Source organism: Diachasma alloeum, unplaced genomic scaffold, assembly GCF_001412515.2.
Source record: "Diachasma alloeum isolate Michigan unplaced genomic scaffold, Dall2.0 Dall_scaffold_00197, whole genome shotgun sequence".
NCBI lineage: Eukaryota > Metazoa > Arthropoda > Insecta > Hymenoptera > Braconidae > Diachasma > Diachasma alloeum.
In genome coordinates, this window is record NW_021680362.1 from 829,943 (window position 1) to 845,196 (window position 15,254).

The 15,254-nt window shown below is 39.0% G+C and overlaps 1 protein-coding gene across 1 annotated transcript in view; it reads left to right on the forward strand.

Moving 5' to 3' along the window:
- Positions 1 to 3,327: 3,327 nt before the first annotated feature.
- LOC107048749 (protein slit) overlaps positions 3,328 to 15,254 on the forward strand; it is a 458,922-nt gene continuing 446,995 nt past the window's right edge. Inside the window, exons 1-3 of the mRNA XM_015272106.1 lie at positions 3,328 to 3,349; positions 4,235 to 4,295; positions 4,491 to 5,288. Coding sequence (XP_015127592.1) covers positions 3,328 to 3,349; positions 4,235 to 4,295; positions 4,491 to 5,288 — 881 coding nt within the window. The remainder of the gene's footprint in view (positions 3,350 to 4,234; positions 4,296 to 4,490; positions 5,289 to 15,254) is intronic.

Genomic DNA, 15,254 nt, shown 5'->3' on the forward strand with positions numbered 1-15,254 from the left:
AGTGGAAAAACGCAATTCTGAGCCGTCCATCTGTCTATAGGGAACCCAAATTTCCTCAGGAATCGAATGGCATAGGTTTTAAGACTCTATTCTCATAGTTTCCGAGATAATCGCGATAATGAAATCGCCAAAAAATCTTGCCGTACTTTTGGAGATTTGTACCAACACCTACTCGTCACTAAACACCAATAAAATTCAGAAAAACGTTTGTACCATTTTTCTGAATAATCTACGACTGTTTTTGAAGCTCTGAATGGTTTGTACTTGGTCTCATTATCATGTACAGTAAATTGTTCCATTTGTACTGCGATGGGAGTGGAAGTACGGAAGTTCAGACGTTTGTATCCACATCAAAACTTCACGAACTACATATGGAATCCATTACGATGATTTTACGGTTGATAAAAATGGAATCAGGTGATTTGATGAGAATAATAATAATAATAATAATAATAATAATAATAAATAATTTTCGTTGGTACAAACGAGTACTAACGATTTAGAAGTTATCTGTATGTTTTCCTGACGTCCTTCATACATTTCAGATTTTAGAAGCGGGTAAAGTATTGAAGGGGTTGATAAATGAAATGGAAAAATATAGTACATACAAGTACTATCCATGCTGAATCCTTGCTCATGAAAATTTTTTCCGTACCTTCATTTCCGACGCTGCATGATTTTTCCCGCACCTCTTACGTCTAGGGGTGCGGGGTACAAATGAAAATGAATGTAGTACATTCAGGTACTCACTGAGTACAATCGATACTATAAGAAAGACAATCGATTTATCAAACTTCGACTCTAAGTTCACACAGCTGTAATTCAAGGCTTGGACCAAGCCTTGGCGCCAAGCATTGTTCAAGCCTTATGGACTAAGTCTAAAACGAGGTTATCATTTTAGGGCTGAAGGAGGGCTTATCCAAGGTTGAGCATTTCCAAGCGTTGCTCCAGGGCTTGATGAGTCGTTTCTATCGTCAATTCCTACCTGGGAGTAAGAAATTAATTTAAAAGTATCGATCCTGATGCTGGGGCAAGTTTGGTCCAAGCTTGACTATAAAGACATCCCAAAGATTCATCTGGCCATGACTAATTATAAGACAATCAATGTTGACCCAAGGTTATACACGGGCTCCAAAATCAAGGCGTTAAGGCTGAGGGAAGCGCATCCAGGATCATGATTCTCATTTTCCGAGAATATAGGTAATTCCCATCTGAGCTCCCTCTTTGACGAATCAATCCATCAAAAAATTCACCCGAAAGGCAAAGGAAATTGAACCCAGCAGTTGAAATGAACTACAAGAAAAATTCTCCTTTTTTTTCTCACCAGTCCCAGGATCATCCCTTTTCGTGTCACTTAGTTTCAACTGAACCAGAACCTCGAGCTCTCATTTTTTTCTCATCCAATCGTTGGAGGAAGAAACTCGGGCGGATTCCTCTGAAGACAATTCCCTGGACGTTGAACTTTTTTTTTTTCACAAATTAGGTTTTCCAGTGAATCCAGCGTTTCCCTTTGAACTTCTCCCCTCCCACTAGCCACTATATTCCAGGGTGGTGGCCAGAGTAACCGGGAGTAGCCTTCAAGTGACTTTGGCCAAGAGAAGAGCACTGGCCCTCAGCTGAAATTCGATTTCTCCGTCTTTGGCTTCGAACCCCTCTGACATATGTGCGCCCCTCCTTATTGAGGGGAGAGTCACCCTCTCAACCCCTCCTCTTGTCTACGGTCTTTTGAGGGCCCTCGAGACTCATCAGTGAGGCAAGGAAAAGAAAAAAGTTGCCACTTCGATTCAATTAATATTCGCCAGCGTCCATAATTAATGCAACGACTAGACCCCCGAGGCCAATGACAAGGCATCCAGCTAATATCGCTTCTCTCCTTTTTGCTTGCTTCTCGGTTTCTCCGTCTCCCTCACTTCTGCACTTTCCAGGCGCCTTCGAGTTCGACATCACAGGGGCAGACATATTATCCGATCGAGAGCACTCCAGGAATATTTCGTGCGTATGTATTTCTCACACAGTAACTGACGCTGTAGCGCTTTAGTATCTCACGGTTGGGGATAGTTGGCAAAAGGGGCGGAGGGGTTCCTTGCGCCCGTGAGGCACCTTAACTGTATGCCAACGGCAACCGAGCCACTGCTAATCGAGTTATCGATCCTCAGAGAGTATGGATGGAACTATATAACACGTCTGTATTTATTGCATTTTCAGGGAGGGTGTTTTGATCAGCTTGAATGGTTGTGAGATGTGTCAATGTGATTTTTTGTCAATTTTGGGAAGAAAGTTGACTTGGGGTTTGGGAGACTTAGTTGATTATGATCTTTTGGTTATTTGGGGAAGACTGGATGATTTTCTGTCGACATTCCTCTCATGCTTTCATCAGCTGGAGTGAATGTCAACGATTGCTTAATGGAATTTACTCATTCAATAATTTCTGAAGGAAACTGACTTAAATTTGATAATACTCGGCTGAAATATGAATTTTCAAGTTTCTTCAGACGTGTTGCAGGAGTAGTCCAATCAATATTGACTTTCTATTCTTGACTGTGTCTCCAGAACGGGAATAGCCATTTTCATAAATCATAATTACCGTTAAATTTCAAAGCCGTCAATTAGTTAACATCACTCTTAAATTTTTAATTATTTAAGTGATCATCAATTGTGAATTATTTTATTAATTAATAATTTAGTTGGGAAGATTGACGATTATTTGATTAATCGAAAATCTCTTTTACGAAATTAGAATTATATTAGTTTCATAGGGGAGGGTGGGGCAAAACGGCCCCCCTTCAATTGTCAATAACTTGTGAATGACATTGTGCAAATTTCCCAGTTTCAACTTCATTTTGAAGATAATTTTTCATTCTTCAAAACGAGCTCTAACTCATCCCAATCGGATTATTGAATCGGAAAATATTGACGATTGAAGGGGGGCCGTTTTGCCCCATCCTCCCCTATTATCAAATATTTAATTCATCATCAATAGGAAATTTAAATTATTCATATTATATTATTTTTAATTTTTGATGACTATAGTTAAACCTTTATCAATATAAGGCGAAAATCTTTTCTGTACTGAAGAAATTTAATATTGATGGCCATCCCTGCTCCAGAACATGCAAATTTAATCAGAATATCCTGGAATAAATTTTCTCAGACTTCTGACGTCAGATAAAAAATGTCCGAGTCAAGGTTGGATAAATCTCGAGAAACGATCCAATAGTCATCAACTGATAAGACGTGATAATTTACTAAATTGCTTGGTGAAGAACCGAAAATATCAGTAACTAAGTAAACCGCAAATATAAAAATGCGATTCAATCCGGGTAATAGATGACAGCATGCTCCGCTGAAGGTATTCATTTGATTCAAATGGAGCATTCCATTAAGCACAAGATATCAGAAAATAAATCACGCAAAAATCAGACATGCTCTCCACCATTGCACTTGAGATTCTAACGTTCATAAAAACTCGTAGTTGTTCCTACCACGTTTGTCAGACAACATCTGGAAAGGATGTACAGATACCTCGGGTTGTAAAATGAGAAGGGAAGGGTACGGGCTGCTGTATGTACCGAAGAAAAATTCCAATATGCCTCGAAACTCCTGCCGAGCGTGCTTGGAATGCATTCGTAGCTTTGATTGTGCCACGGAAGCATATTTTTCTCCTACTTTTCGATATTGCACAGAAGCTCCACTTTATAACTACACACTGTGGGTGGTTCTCCCCCTCTACTCCTCACAATTCTTTACCTCTCAATTTTTCCCTTTTTTTGTCTCGTCTATCGTCAAGTGTTTCAAATCAAGAATACTGTTTTGAAATTTTAATATTTTACCGTACCGCCCTCGCTTTCCAGAAGGATTTGCAAGGATGATATCTAACTTACCTCGTTCGTCAGTCTCGCCGAGTCATCGCTCTTAAGATTCTTTACTTCCTTTCTCTCGGATCTCAACTCGTAAAAACCACAACTTTACTTAACTTGACTTGTGGTTTTGCATCATGCAATCATGAAGTTTTTAATAGAGGATGAAAAACCAACAGCGGCATTAGTAAAAGACACCTCAGTTTCATCAACATTTTTCCCTTCTCTTATTCTAAAAAAGCCGGAAATGAAAAGGTTTTGGACAATTCGTTTCTTGATGAATTGCCCAAACCCAAAAAAATTAATCTCTCTCACCACTCAAGTCCTGCCAGAATTAATAACACCCATTCACCTCAGTTCTTTATTTATGATTGCAGGTGATGCCTACGCACATTCCGAAATCCTCATCAAGCAGAGCGGAGTAGCGCCTCCATCAATGTAAACCCCGCCGAAAAAACGCAAACCTCAATAACCCCCAGCCTCATAAACTTTAATTCCACAATCAATAACCCCCATTCCCCCTCCACCTTAGGTGGTATTTCAGTAAAAAAATCACCAATTAAACTTCTCCTTGGAACAAGTGGATACGTACCCTGTAAATAGGGTACGTTTATAAAATCGGACATTGAACAGCATCAAGATAAAGTCACCGGCCTTGCCCCAACGGGATGAGCAGGATCGGGTACTGGGGTTAGTGGTGGACACCGGTGTAGGCGAGGCAGGGTCTAACGGCCGCGAAGGGGGCCCTGTGCTTGGCCCCCCAACGGGCCAGTCACATGCTGTAGAACCACCAGCATCTACGGCAATCGTTGCCAATGCTGTTGCCCTGGCTTGCAGTACTGCTAACAATCTCAAAGACAACAAAAGACCAACATTAAACATAAGTGTTAATCCACGAGTTATTGATCCATCAGGACATCGAGCAATCAATCGTCTTCAGCACAGTGAACAAAACCTAGAAGCAGTGATCAGTCGTACCAGTGTCCAACAGTTTAACGGACAATTGGGTGTTTGCACCAGAGTGATCATTCCATCCGAGAATATTGTTCGTGTTACAAACGTCAGCGGCAACAAACGCTCCCGTAAATTCGTGGAAATACTCGAGGGATCTAACGAGAAGGTCAAGAGTATAAACGAGAAGCTACTCGCTATGGCACGTGCCATGACACCAACGTGGTCGATGCGCCTGTTGGGCGTCAGTTGTGGTTCGGTGGTTTGCGCCTGGGGACTGCTACTTGTACTATCTGTACTTGGTGGTGCTTCGCACAGCACTGATTTGGGGGGTTTTGGCTTTGATAATGCTGGTACTATGGAGGATCTCAATGGAGGCAGATGCCCGTGGGCGTGCTCCTGCCAGGGACAGGAGCTTGACTGCTCGGAGAGAGAACTCACTCAGGTGCCGAGGGATTTGACTGTGCTCGCCGAAAAACTGTAAGTTATCTAATCTATGTTTGTTGTAATTAGTTAAAAAATCTGATGACGTTCGGTTGGCCTAAGCGGTCTTCAGCAATTTTGTAGAAGTAGATATGAAGTGGAAGTTGAAGAATTCTTTGCGATGGCTCAACGTTTCGTCTTCCAGGGAAGACCTCATCAGGGCCGTTTTTATTATTCCAATTTTCTAAATCAATACAAATCAAACACATTAAATCCGGAAACCACTGTTTTTCTAACTAATAGAATGTAAAAATGTTGACACCTACAGATTACATTCGAAAACATGGTTGTATACAAAAATTCATGTCAAGTGAGAAGTTATATAAAATTCTATAAAATTGCTGAAGAGCTCGCTTCGCGCAGCGTGCTTCAAACTTGACTTCTATACGATGTGGCATAAAATAGTATAGACCACTCGGGCATAAACTTCGTTTTAAACGAATGTGAATACGTCGCCTCGCCTTCGGCTCGGCCTGTAAACTTCACATTCGTCGAAAACAAAATTTGTGCCCTTGTACTCTAATGTACTAATAAATCTAACATTAAAACCGGAAATGTCTGTTTTCCTAACTAATAAAATGTAAAAATGAGAATATCGTTGTATACAGGAATACATTGTTAGAATATTACTCTAGAAATTTGAAGAGAAAAAGCTTGAAATTTTTAGCAACGCCAAAGTTACAAGACATTTTCGTTTATTTCTTCATTGACGAATCAGTTAATTTCTTGAATATTCAAGTCATTCTCAATTTTCAGGTTCATACGACACTGAAAAACCTTGAAAATTGAATTATATGTGATGTTCAATTTTCACGATAAGTTCGGCAATTCAAGCTTTCATTGAAAAATCAATGATTGTTTAACATGAAAAACCCAATTTTCTTGAATTTTCAAGATGAATCCGAAATTCAATAAACGCTTTCATTTGAAATTGAATTCAACCTCACAACATCGAAAATTCAGATGACGCTGTGACTGAAATTTCAAGAAATTTCTAACAGTGTACATGTCAAGTGAGAGGTTATATAAAATTCTATAAAATCGCTGAAGATCGCTAAGGCCAACCGATTGTCATCTGATTTTTGCCAGTTCTATTCTACAATTGTTGAATTGCCTTCCCAACGTCTTATGGCGTTTTGCATTAGCAGAACTCGTGTTCAAGATAACTTCGTAAGTCAGCCCTCATGTTGGGACAAAATGTCATGAATGGTCTTTTGCAGATAATCTTGTGTAGTTCTTTAACAACTTCGCTACCAAATCATTAGTCACAAACCCAAAAGGGAGTCATGGTTCCAGCCTCTAAATAAACTACGAGTCATTTAATCCGTGACACATATTAAATTACGAGATCAAGAACGCGTCAGTAAGAAAAATTCACTATATTTGTATACAGTACTCACACGACAAAATGACATACCACATTGTGGCCCGGAGGTATGCAATCCGGCAAGATGTGCCACTGATTACCATAAATGTCTGAAAGCTTCGTCGCCACTGTAGTACAGAGGTACAAGTGAGAATCAACGAACATGTTTGTCGACTCTTGCACCTCCCTTTTAGCAAAAACAAAAAAAAAGTTGTATAATATGTGAGCATAATCAGTGGCACTGAAAGCCGAGTGAGAGAAGCATTTAATAAAATACACACTAGCCCCGAGGTATTAACGATACGCTCCTGAATTAACATACGATTAATATGCCGATGAGTGTGGCAAAGGGACAGGAATAATTAAATTCTCGCTGTGCTAACGCGACTTGGAAATGTACGTAATGTATCCCATCGCATTAACCTGATGTTTCCTGAATGAAAAGTAATTAAAGATGAATCTTTCTGTTTTTTAAGGAACGACCAACAAAATTGGGAGTTTCATTAATGCTTAATGCGTCATTAACTGGGATTATGAATAATTGAGTGCGGGCATGACAGCCCTTCTCTACTCACTCAATATGCCCAACCCCATTCACAATTTCACTCTCCACCGGGTGATTTGCATGCTGTATCGATCTCCCAAAGTTTACCAGACCCACTGGTTTCATCCTTTATTTAATTAAGTCAGTACAACTTCAACCCCATCTGTCTTATCTTTGCATCCTTGTTAATGCTAATTGGCGGGTGATAATCAATGATATTCTTCCATTAAGCGGATATTTTTAGAGAGGAAGTTGAATTAACGAACATGACCCCGTTATCGAGTCCCGAAATAATGAAAATGTTCCCATGCGCGGGAATGTTGATCATTATCATGAGAAAGAAAAATTGTTGGGCAGAAAATTCTTGGCTATTGAGAAGGGACAATTGATTAACTTCAAGGAATCCATTTTTTGAAACGAAAAAGATTATCGAACGGAGATACCTTCAATTTGAGTCTCAGACTCTAGATTGATTGATGTTTTATCAAATCATCTATAAAATATCGCAGACTTGAGAATGTTCTGTCAAAAAAATTTAAGCACGAACCTGATTATTCGATTAATCAATCGTAATCAAAAGAGTCAACAGCTCAAATAATATTCTGAATGAATTGAGAAAATAAAAGCGGAATCTAATTTTTAACTCTCGACAAATACTTTGAAATGAAATAAATATAGTTCAACTTGAATGTGACAAGTCTATATATCTCGACTAGTAGAAAAAAGTTGAGTTCCCGAAACATCAATTTCATCAACTTGACTGAGAATTCCACCCTCAGTTTACTTTTACGTTCTTCTTCATTTGAGTTCTTTGGTTGTAATCAATTCCATAATAAAATTGCTACAAATGCTTCACTGAAAATGTCATATGAAGAAAACGATCATGAACATGATTATTCGATTAATCAATCCTAATCAGAAGAATTAATCGCTCAAATAATATTCGAAATGAGTTGAGAAAATAAAAGCGGAATCCAAATTTTAACACTCGAAAAATACTTTCAAATGAAATGAATCTAGTTCAACTTGAATGTGACAAGTCCATATATCTCGCCAATTAGAAAAAGATTGAGTTTACGAAACATTAATTTCATCAACTTGACTGAGAATTCCCCCCAAAGTTTACACTTTTACATTCTTCTTAAATCAAATTCTTTGGATGTAATCAATTTGGTAATAAAATTACCCCAAATGCTTCAATGAAAATGTTTCGACGAATGTCGTACTAATCACCGTCATTTAAGTAAAAACTAATGAGAAAATATGTACTTGAAATTACTCTATTCCCATCATAAATCTACCCTGATTACCTCTAGATTCATTTGTCACAACTCCACAAAGAAATTCTCACCTAAATTATGACACACGGGATATGCCCCTTTGGCGCACGAAGAAATTCTCGCTCTTTGATCCGAAATACACGAGCGAGAATGCTAATTGACGGGCAGATTAACACGCTAGATAACTGAAACGTCGTAAAACCATCGCTGGCGAACCCACACAAAGTCACTCACGACCAGAAAAACAGGACCGTGCCTATTTTTTAACGATCCGGGGGAGTTACAATGTTTTGTTTTCACGTTTTATTTTCTACCAGTTATTTTTTTTTATTTTTAGTGCCAAGAGCACGACAGATCATTCGGATCGATTGAAACCTCATATACCTGTTCGGACATATTTCAATACCGAGATAACGACAGGGAGACGACACACAGGCGGACAAATGGTTCGTGTTTCTCTTCGATATTCATGTTTCTCCGAATTTTTCCCTCGTTCTTTTCATTTTTTTTTTTTCAACGTTCCGAAGACAAGATTTTTCCCTTCAAACGTCAGGAGACGTCATGAGAAACACATTCCACATGTTAAATGTTGATTGTGACGAGAGTTAATGGAAGTTACGGGGATCGCGTGTGCTTTTCCGCGGGTTGTAAAATTCTGTATGGGGAATTATGACGGTCATGCGTGTGGACACGGTACGAGGAGGTAGAGAATTTCCAGTGTTAACCACAAATTGTACCTTCCCTCGATTGTATACTCCACGATTGGTTGACGCTGGTGTGTATGCCAGAGACGCTGTATGCCTGGCGGGCAATGTGTTCGAGTGAAGAGGGGGAGAAGGGATATATTTCGAAGTGCATGCCGTTGGCCCAGGTGGATTAATGAAACCATCAGATTTATGATACCATCGCCTGTGGTTGCAAGCATGAATGTGGTTCTATATGTTGGGGGGATTCACTTGAAATGTTAGGGAGTTGCGAGATTTGTTTAATCAAATATTTTGATGTATCAGGAGTAATGGTAATATTCATAGAATATTTCACAAAGTAGTTATGCTATCAAGTATTTTATGAATATCATCGAAATTTTTGGTAGAATTCCAACAGAAAGCTGGGTGAATTTCCTATTAGTTTCTCTTCTGGTCTGCCCTAAATTTAATGTTCATCTTCATTCCATATAGCTGAGAAACCCACAATAATTTTATATATGATGAAATCTGGTTTTGGTACGGCACTGAAAATCCAAACAGTATTAATTTCTCTTACGTACGAAACATTTTTGGAAAAATTATTTCTGTGTTGCAGAAATCCGCAGCTTTAATTTAAGTTGAGAAATTGCACGGAGAAAAAAATTCAATAAAAATTACCAGAAAAAAAACGGAAAAATTACGTTTCGAAACGTAATCGGCGAGCGAAGTAAAATTCAATAAAAAGTGTGAGTCGGAACTGAAATTGTACGAATCGCCACGTAAATTCTACGGTTTGTTCCGGAAAAATTAACCACCCGTCTGATGACTCACCGCTGTGAGGACAACAAGTCGTTGCGTAATTTTTCCCCAACGATTGAGAAATTTTACGGAACGGAACGTACAAATAACTCACCAGCTTCATAAAAATTATGGAACGTTCAAGAATTGTTGATTTTGTAGCAGGGATAGCCAAATTTGTAATATTTTATTACGGTTAAATATTGTAGCCTGTAATTGGATAATATCACTCATGAAATTTTTTGAGTACTTACGTATCATCAATTCAAATATTCAAATTTTTCACTAAATTTTTCTTCTCGTATACCCTTTCGGGTCTTTACGATTTATTCCCTTCCCACCACCCAACACTCTATACCGCATTCGCCGAAGGACAAGAGAAAACCTCATTTGAGGGAAAAACCTGCCCAGGTACAGTCGTCTCTTGCGAGACTCCCGCTCGACAATGAAACCGTGAGATTTAGAGTATCACAAATTTTGGCCGCCCCAGCCGGGAATCGAACCCGGGTCTCGCGCATGCCAATCCCATACTCTAGCCACCGCCGTTGGTCAAATTTTCCACTATTTTATCAGTCAATAATTGAGATAGGAAGAATGACGATTATTTGTGTAATCGAAAACCTCCTTTCAAGAAATTTGAATTATTCACCTAGTACTAAATTTAGAGTTTCAGATTAACAAATTTTAAATACATCATTATTCGTAAAAAATCAGATTATTAATATTATATTATTTGAAAAATTGAATCAACATATTTTAAACCTTCATTAATGTAAGGGTCAAATTCTTCTTGTAATATTACAGAAATTTAATATTGATGGGGTTTCCTGTTTTGGAGACATAATAAGTCCGCAAGTTCCTGTAAGATTTTACTTCTTCGGGAAAAATTACGTAACAATTTCGTACTTTGTTCGGAAGAACCTGAAAATTCGCTGAACATTTCAGGTTACTTCTCTTCCATTCTTATAAAAATTGCCGGAAAATGATTCCCCATTGCGGATTACGTGAATTGTTCCGTAATTTTTACTGAAGATTTCTCTCCGTGTTGTTGAATTGAATGGACAAGGCTTTCTCAATCGTTTGTTTCGTATATTCTGAAATTGAAAAATAGAACGTAATTTTTCACTCCATGTTTACATATTTGAAAACATACTTTTGACTAAATTAATCGTCTTCGCGTCCCTCGAAACGCGAAGAATTTCCCAAATGAACACTTAGGATGAAGACAAATTGCAGACAGCTCGACGCTCGATCACTCTGGCTCTTGTCTTTCCGAAATGCTAGAAATCAAGCATCACACGGGTAACCCGTTCCTTCCCCTTCTCTCAACAAACATTAACGCCTCTCGGTTTCTAAACTCCAAGTAAGGTTGGAGGAGGCGCGTCAGGCCACTTACAATTTTTCGATTAGCCTGCGTAAACACTCGTTGGAAAACCAAACACACTACCAACTACAGAAGGCTTGTTTTAACGCGCTTGTTTGAGGGAGATTCTTACTCTTCGTTTGTGCCTGTGTTGATGTTTTCCGAAGTAACATTCCTTGCTCGTAGCTAACCCCATGCAGATGCATCCACAAACACCCGCTCTGTAAGAAGAGAAAAAACTTCTGACTTTTCGCAGAAATGTGGATTCTTGATGCGAGGAAAAATCCACTTGCAGCGGATTTAATTTGGCCTGAGTAGTATTGAAAAATAAACGACGTCTGCGTACTAGATAATAAATACTTCTAATGAATATCCCCGTTATTGAAGACGCAGCGCAAAGAGATGTATCAGCTTTATGAAACGCTTGTCATCTTGACAAAAGGAGTCGAAGAATGCAGTTGGAGAATCCTTACATGGACAATAAATACCTTCGAGGTGAGAAGTGTAACGGAATTTCGAAATCGTATGTTCGCGAATGAAGAATTCTTCGTTTGAGAATTCTATCACGTCATCTTCAAGTACTTTCTGTCAAGTATCACAAGCATTTTTTGAAAGCTATCTTCTTTGAAAGATGGAGACATTATTGATGCGCATCTCAAAAATACTCTATTGTTACTGCTGAATATGACGCAAGTGTTCCGGGCAAGCTGATATAGGGTAGCTGGTGCCTGTACCGCCAAGCGGATAATACCGTCCACCCGTATTTCTCAGGATTGGCTGAGAAAAATTTTTTTTCTTTTTTTATTATGCAAATATTTGATAACAGCAAGTAATTCCAACAGAAATTTTCCTTTTTCTACCGTGGAAACATCGTTAAAAAAAATCCAAATCATTTCCTACCAAATTTTTAAAATATTTCGACCCCAGAATTTAAGATTTTTCTAATTTTCAGTTGGTCCATAATTGAGTGGAGTGCGAAATATATGTTCGTCATATATTTCCACATCCATTGTGATCTTTTCGATAGCAGAAAAATATTTTCATCAGTTATTATTGGCTATTTCATCAGCCTGCGCGTTTATGGGTAATTCCGCTCAGAGTTTGTGGGTGATGCCGCCCAGGGTTTCTATAGGGCTGCTAGACTCTGCAGCTAGAGGATGGTCGAGTGACAGCCCGGTTGTTTGGGGTAGTCGTTGGCTACTGGAACATCGGTTAAATTCAGGATAATTTATTACTATTCACGTGAAATCTTTCTCAAAATGGAGCCGAAGAATGGGAATGAAGGGTGAAAATAGGAAAAATTATAACAGTTGGTCTGCATTGCTCAAAAAAGTCATCAAAACAAGGTGAGCGGTATTGGACGCATGCCGGGCGGTATTACCCTCAAAGTTCGATTCCATCGCATCACTGGCCGATGGCAATTGAATTACATAATTAAATATATTTAATGTTAATAAAAAATCTGTCCTCTTCAGATGTTTGAGTAATCAACTCGAAGAACCCATTCTAACCGTTTATGACTCCTTGTAGAGTGCGAGGCCGGAACAAAAGACTCATTTCCCTGAGGTGGGCGGTACATGCAGCAGCTACCCTAGTCCAATCAACGAGGCAGAATAAATTAAATAAATACAAAATACTCTTGCAAATTTAGTATTGATTTCATCTATTATAAGTGATTCAAAAATACGAGTTTTTATAACTCAACCGCCAACAACATGGTTAATCATATATCAGTAACATTCCCATCGCGGATTCTGCGGGTAACGACAAGACCTGGTAAGGCTCAAATTTTGATGTCATACCATGCTCGTGAATTTATAATAAAAACACTGCATCTAATTTAATTTAAAAATCAATTGCCTTTAGAAGAAAGGTGGTGTAATTGGTGTCCCGGTCATCCATATCAATATATGTAATGCGCCAAAAAGTTATAAATTCACAAATTCATAATTGGAAGTCCAGTCCCGAGGTTATAAGAGCATAAAAAAAATTGTTCTGGACCATTTGCCGGAACTTATAGGAAATTTTCTTTGCAGAAGTCAATATATGCATACTTTCTTTAACGCTAAAGGAAAAAGAAAAAAAGGATTATTTTTCAATTACTTCAATGAGATCAACTCTAAATTTGCAAGAGCTTTGTACTTATTTTACTTTTTCTCCATGAGTTTTGTATGTATTTTAATTTATGTTAGTCTCCCTTCGATGAGAATTTTTCAATCTGAGAGATTTCTTCCAGTATAAACTCTCTTTATTAATCCGATTTTTATTACGAGAAGTTTATGTACAGCAAGAAGGTACATCATCTCGGAAGTTCTTCCTGATTGATCATTAGGGTCAGCTTCCTCATGAACACAATTGTAAATAATTCAATTTCGAAATTATGTTTGATACCCCAGAGATCAGCAAAGCGCATATCAGTCTAGTACGGCAGCAAAGGACTAGCATGTGTGAAAAAACGTGTTACATCTGCACCTGGAACAATGCTTCGACAATTTATATCTCCAATACTATATAATGCGTGAAATAAATTAAACTGTTTATCTCCAGCTTTTAATAATAGCAAACAAGAGGGGGTGGCAGAAGGTTTATCCACGACCCCGGGAATCCTCGGCGCGCCCCCACGACCATAAAATTTCCAACAAAGCAGTCATGCATGCAGTGTAGCTTTCGAATAATGCGTGATGGCGGTGGGGGTGGTGGAGGGGGCACAAGAGAATGAGAGGAGAGAGGAGGGAGCCGACGAAAACCTGATGTGCACGCACGTACAAATTCGTGGCGTGCTCGACTCGATTTTCAAAGTTATGTTTGTCTCAGGGGGAAGCGCGTCGAAATGCATTAAATATTTATGCGCCCCCGACCCTCCGTCCCCCTCAACCCCTCCGGGGTCCTCTCTTTCCCTACTGGGTTCTGTACTGTCAGGGCAAAACTAAACGTACCTGGTCTGGCACGAAACTGTCTCTCTCTTTCGCTTGCTTTTGGTTCAGTTGGACGGGCATTCTTTTCGATGAATCAGACCGGCAGATCCTCCGGGGTTAACCGGGGGGCTTTCTATTGTTATGACGGCTGCGATCAAAGAGAAATAAAGGAAAGGAGATTCTTAAATTAATGATATTGATCATTTGGGGACTATTTTTTTTGTTTGAAGACTTGTGGAGATCAAAGTTGTTTGGGGGTAGGGAAACTTGACCCCAAATTGGGAGAACGAGAGTTTTTTATCTCAGATATTTTGACTGCGGCAAAACAGCTCATTATGTTTGGTGGAAGTTATGTTGACACAACTTTTCGAAGGCGTAAAAGTATCAAATGATAGTAGGAATTTTGTTCTTAATTTTCTAATGACAGGTCATTAGAATATGAATATTTGTTGGATTCATCCACGCACTGTTAAACGCTTTCGTCTGAATTTTCCGCGTCAAATCTCGAAAATTTTTATCATGCCCGGAAATTTCAGAAAATATTGTCATTGAAATATAAAATATTTTTCGTCATTCAGGCCCGTTAGGTAGCGCCTACTATAGCTGTCTTGAGGGAAGCTGAATGGCGTTTAACAGACCAGGTCCGTTAAACGAAGCACAGGTATGGTTAACTCGAGTTAGCAGCCCTAGGACAATAAAAACATACAGTTTCTAGATGGGCAACCCACAAAACCTTCGTAGGAATACAACATGAAGTGTGCGGTTATCGCTGTCACTTGCTTGAAAACTCGGCGGATCGTTCACCACTAATACGATGCGCCACCGTCATTGCCGATGACATCAGGAGTTGTTATTCCGTTGCTAGGGAGTCAGTCGTAACTTGAGGGTTATATTGTCATACCGTTACGAGTGCAGCTAATTTGTGAGATTTTTTTACTGATTTGTGAGATCACAAAATGGACAATTTTGTTCCTGATAGTGATGAGAGCGATGCAGGAATCGTGTCTCCCG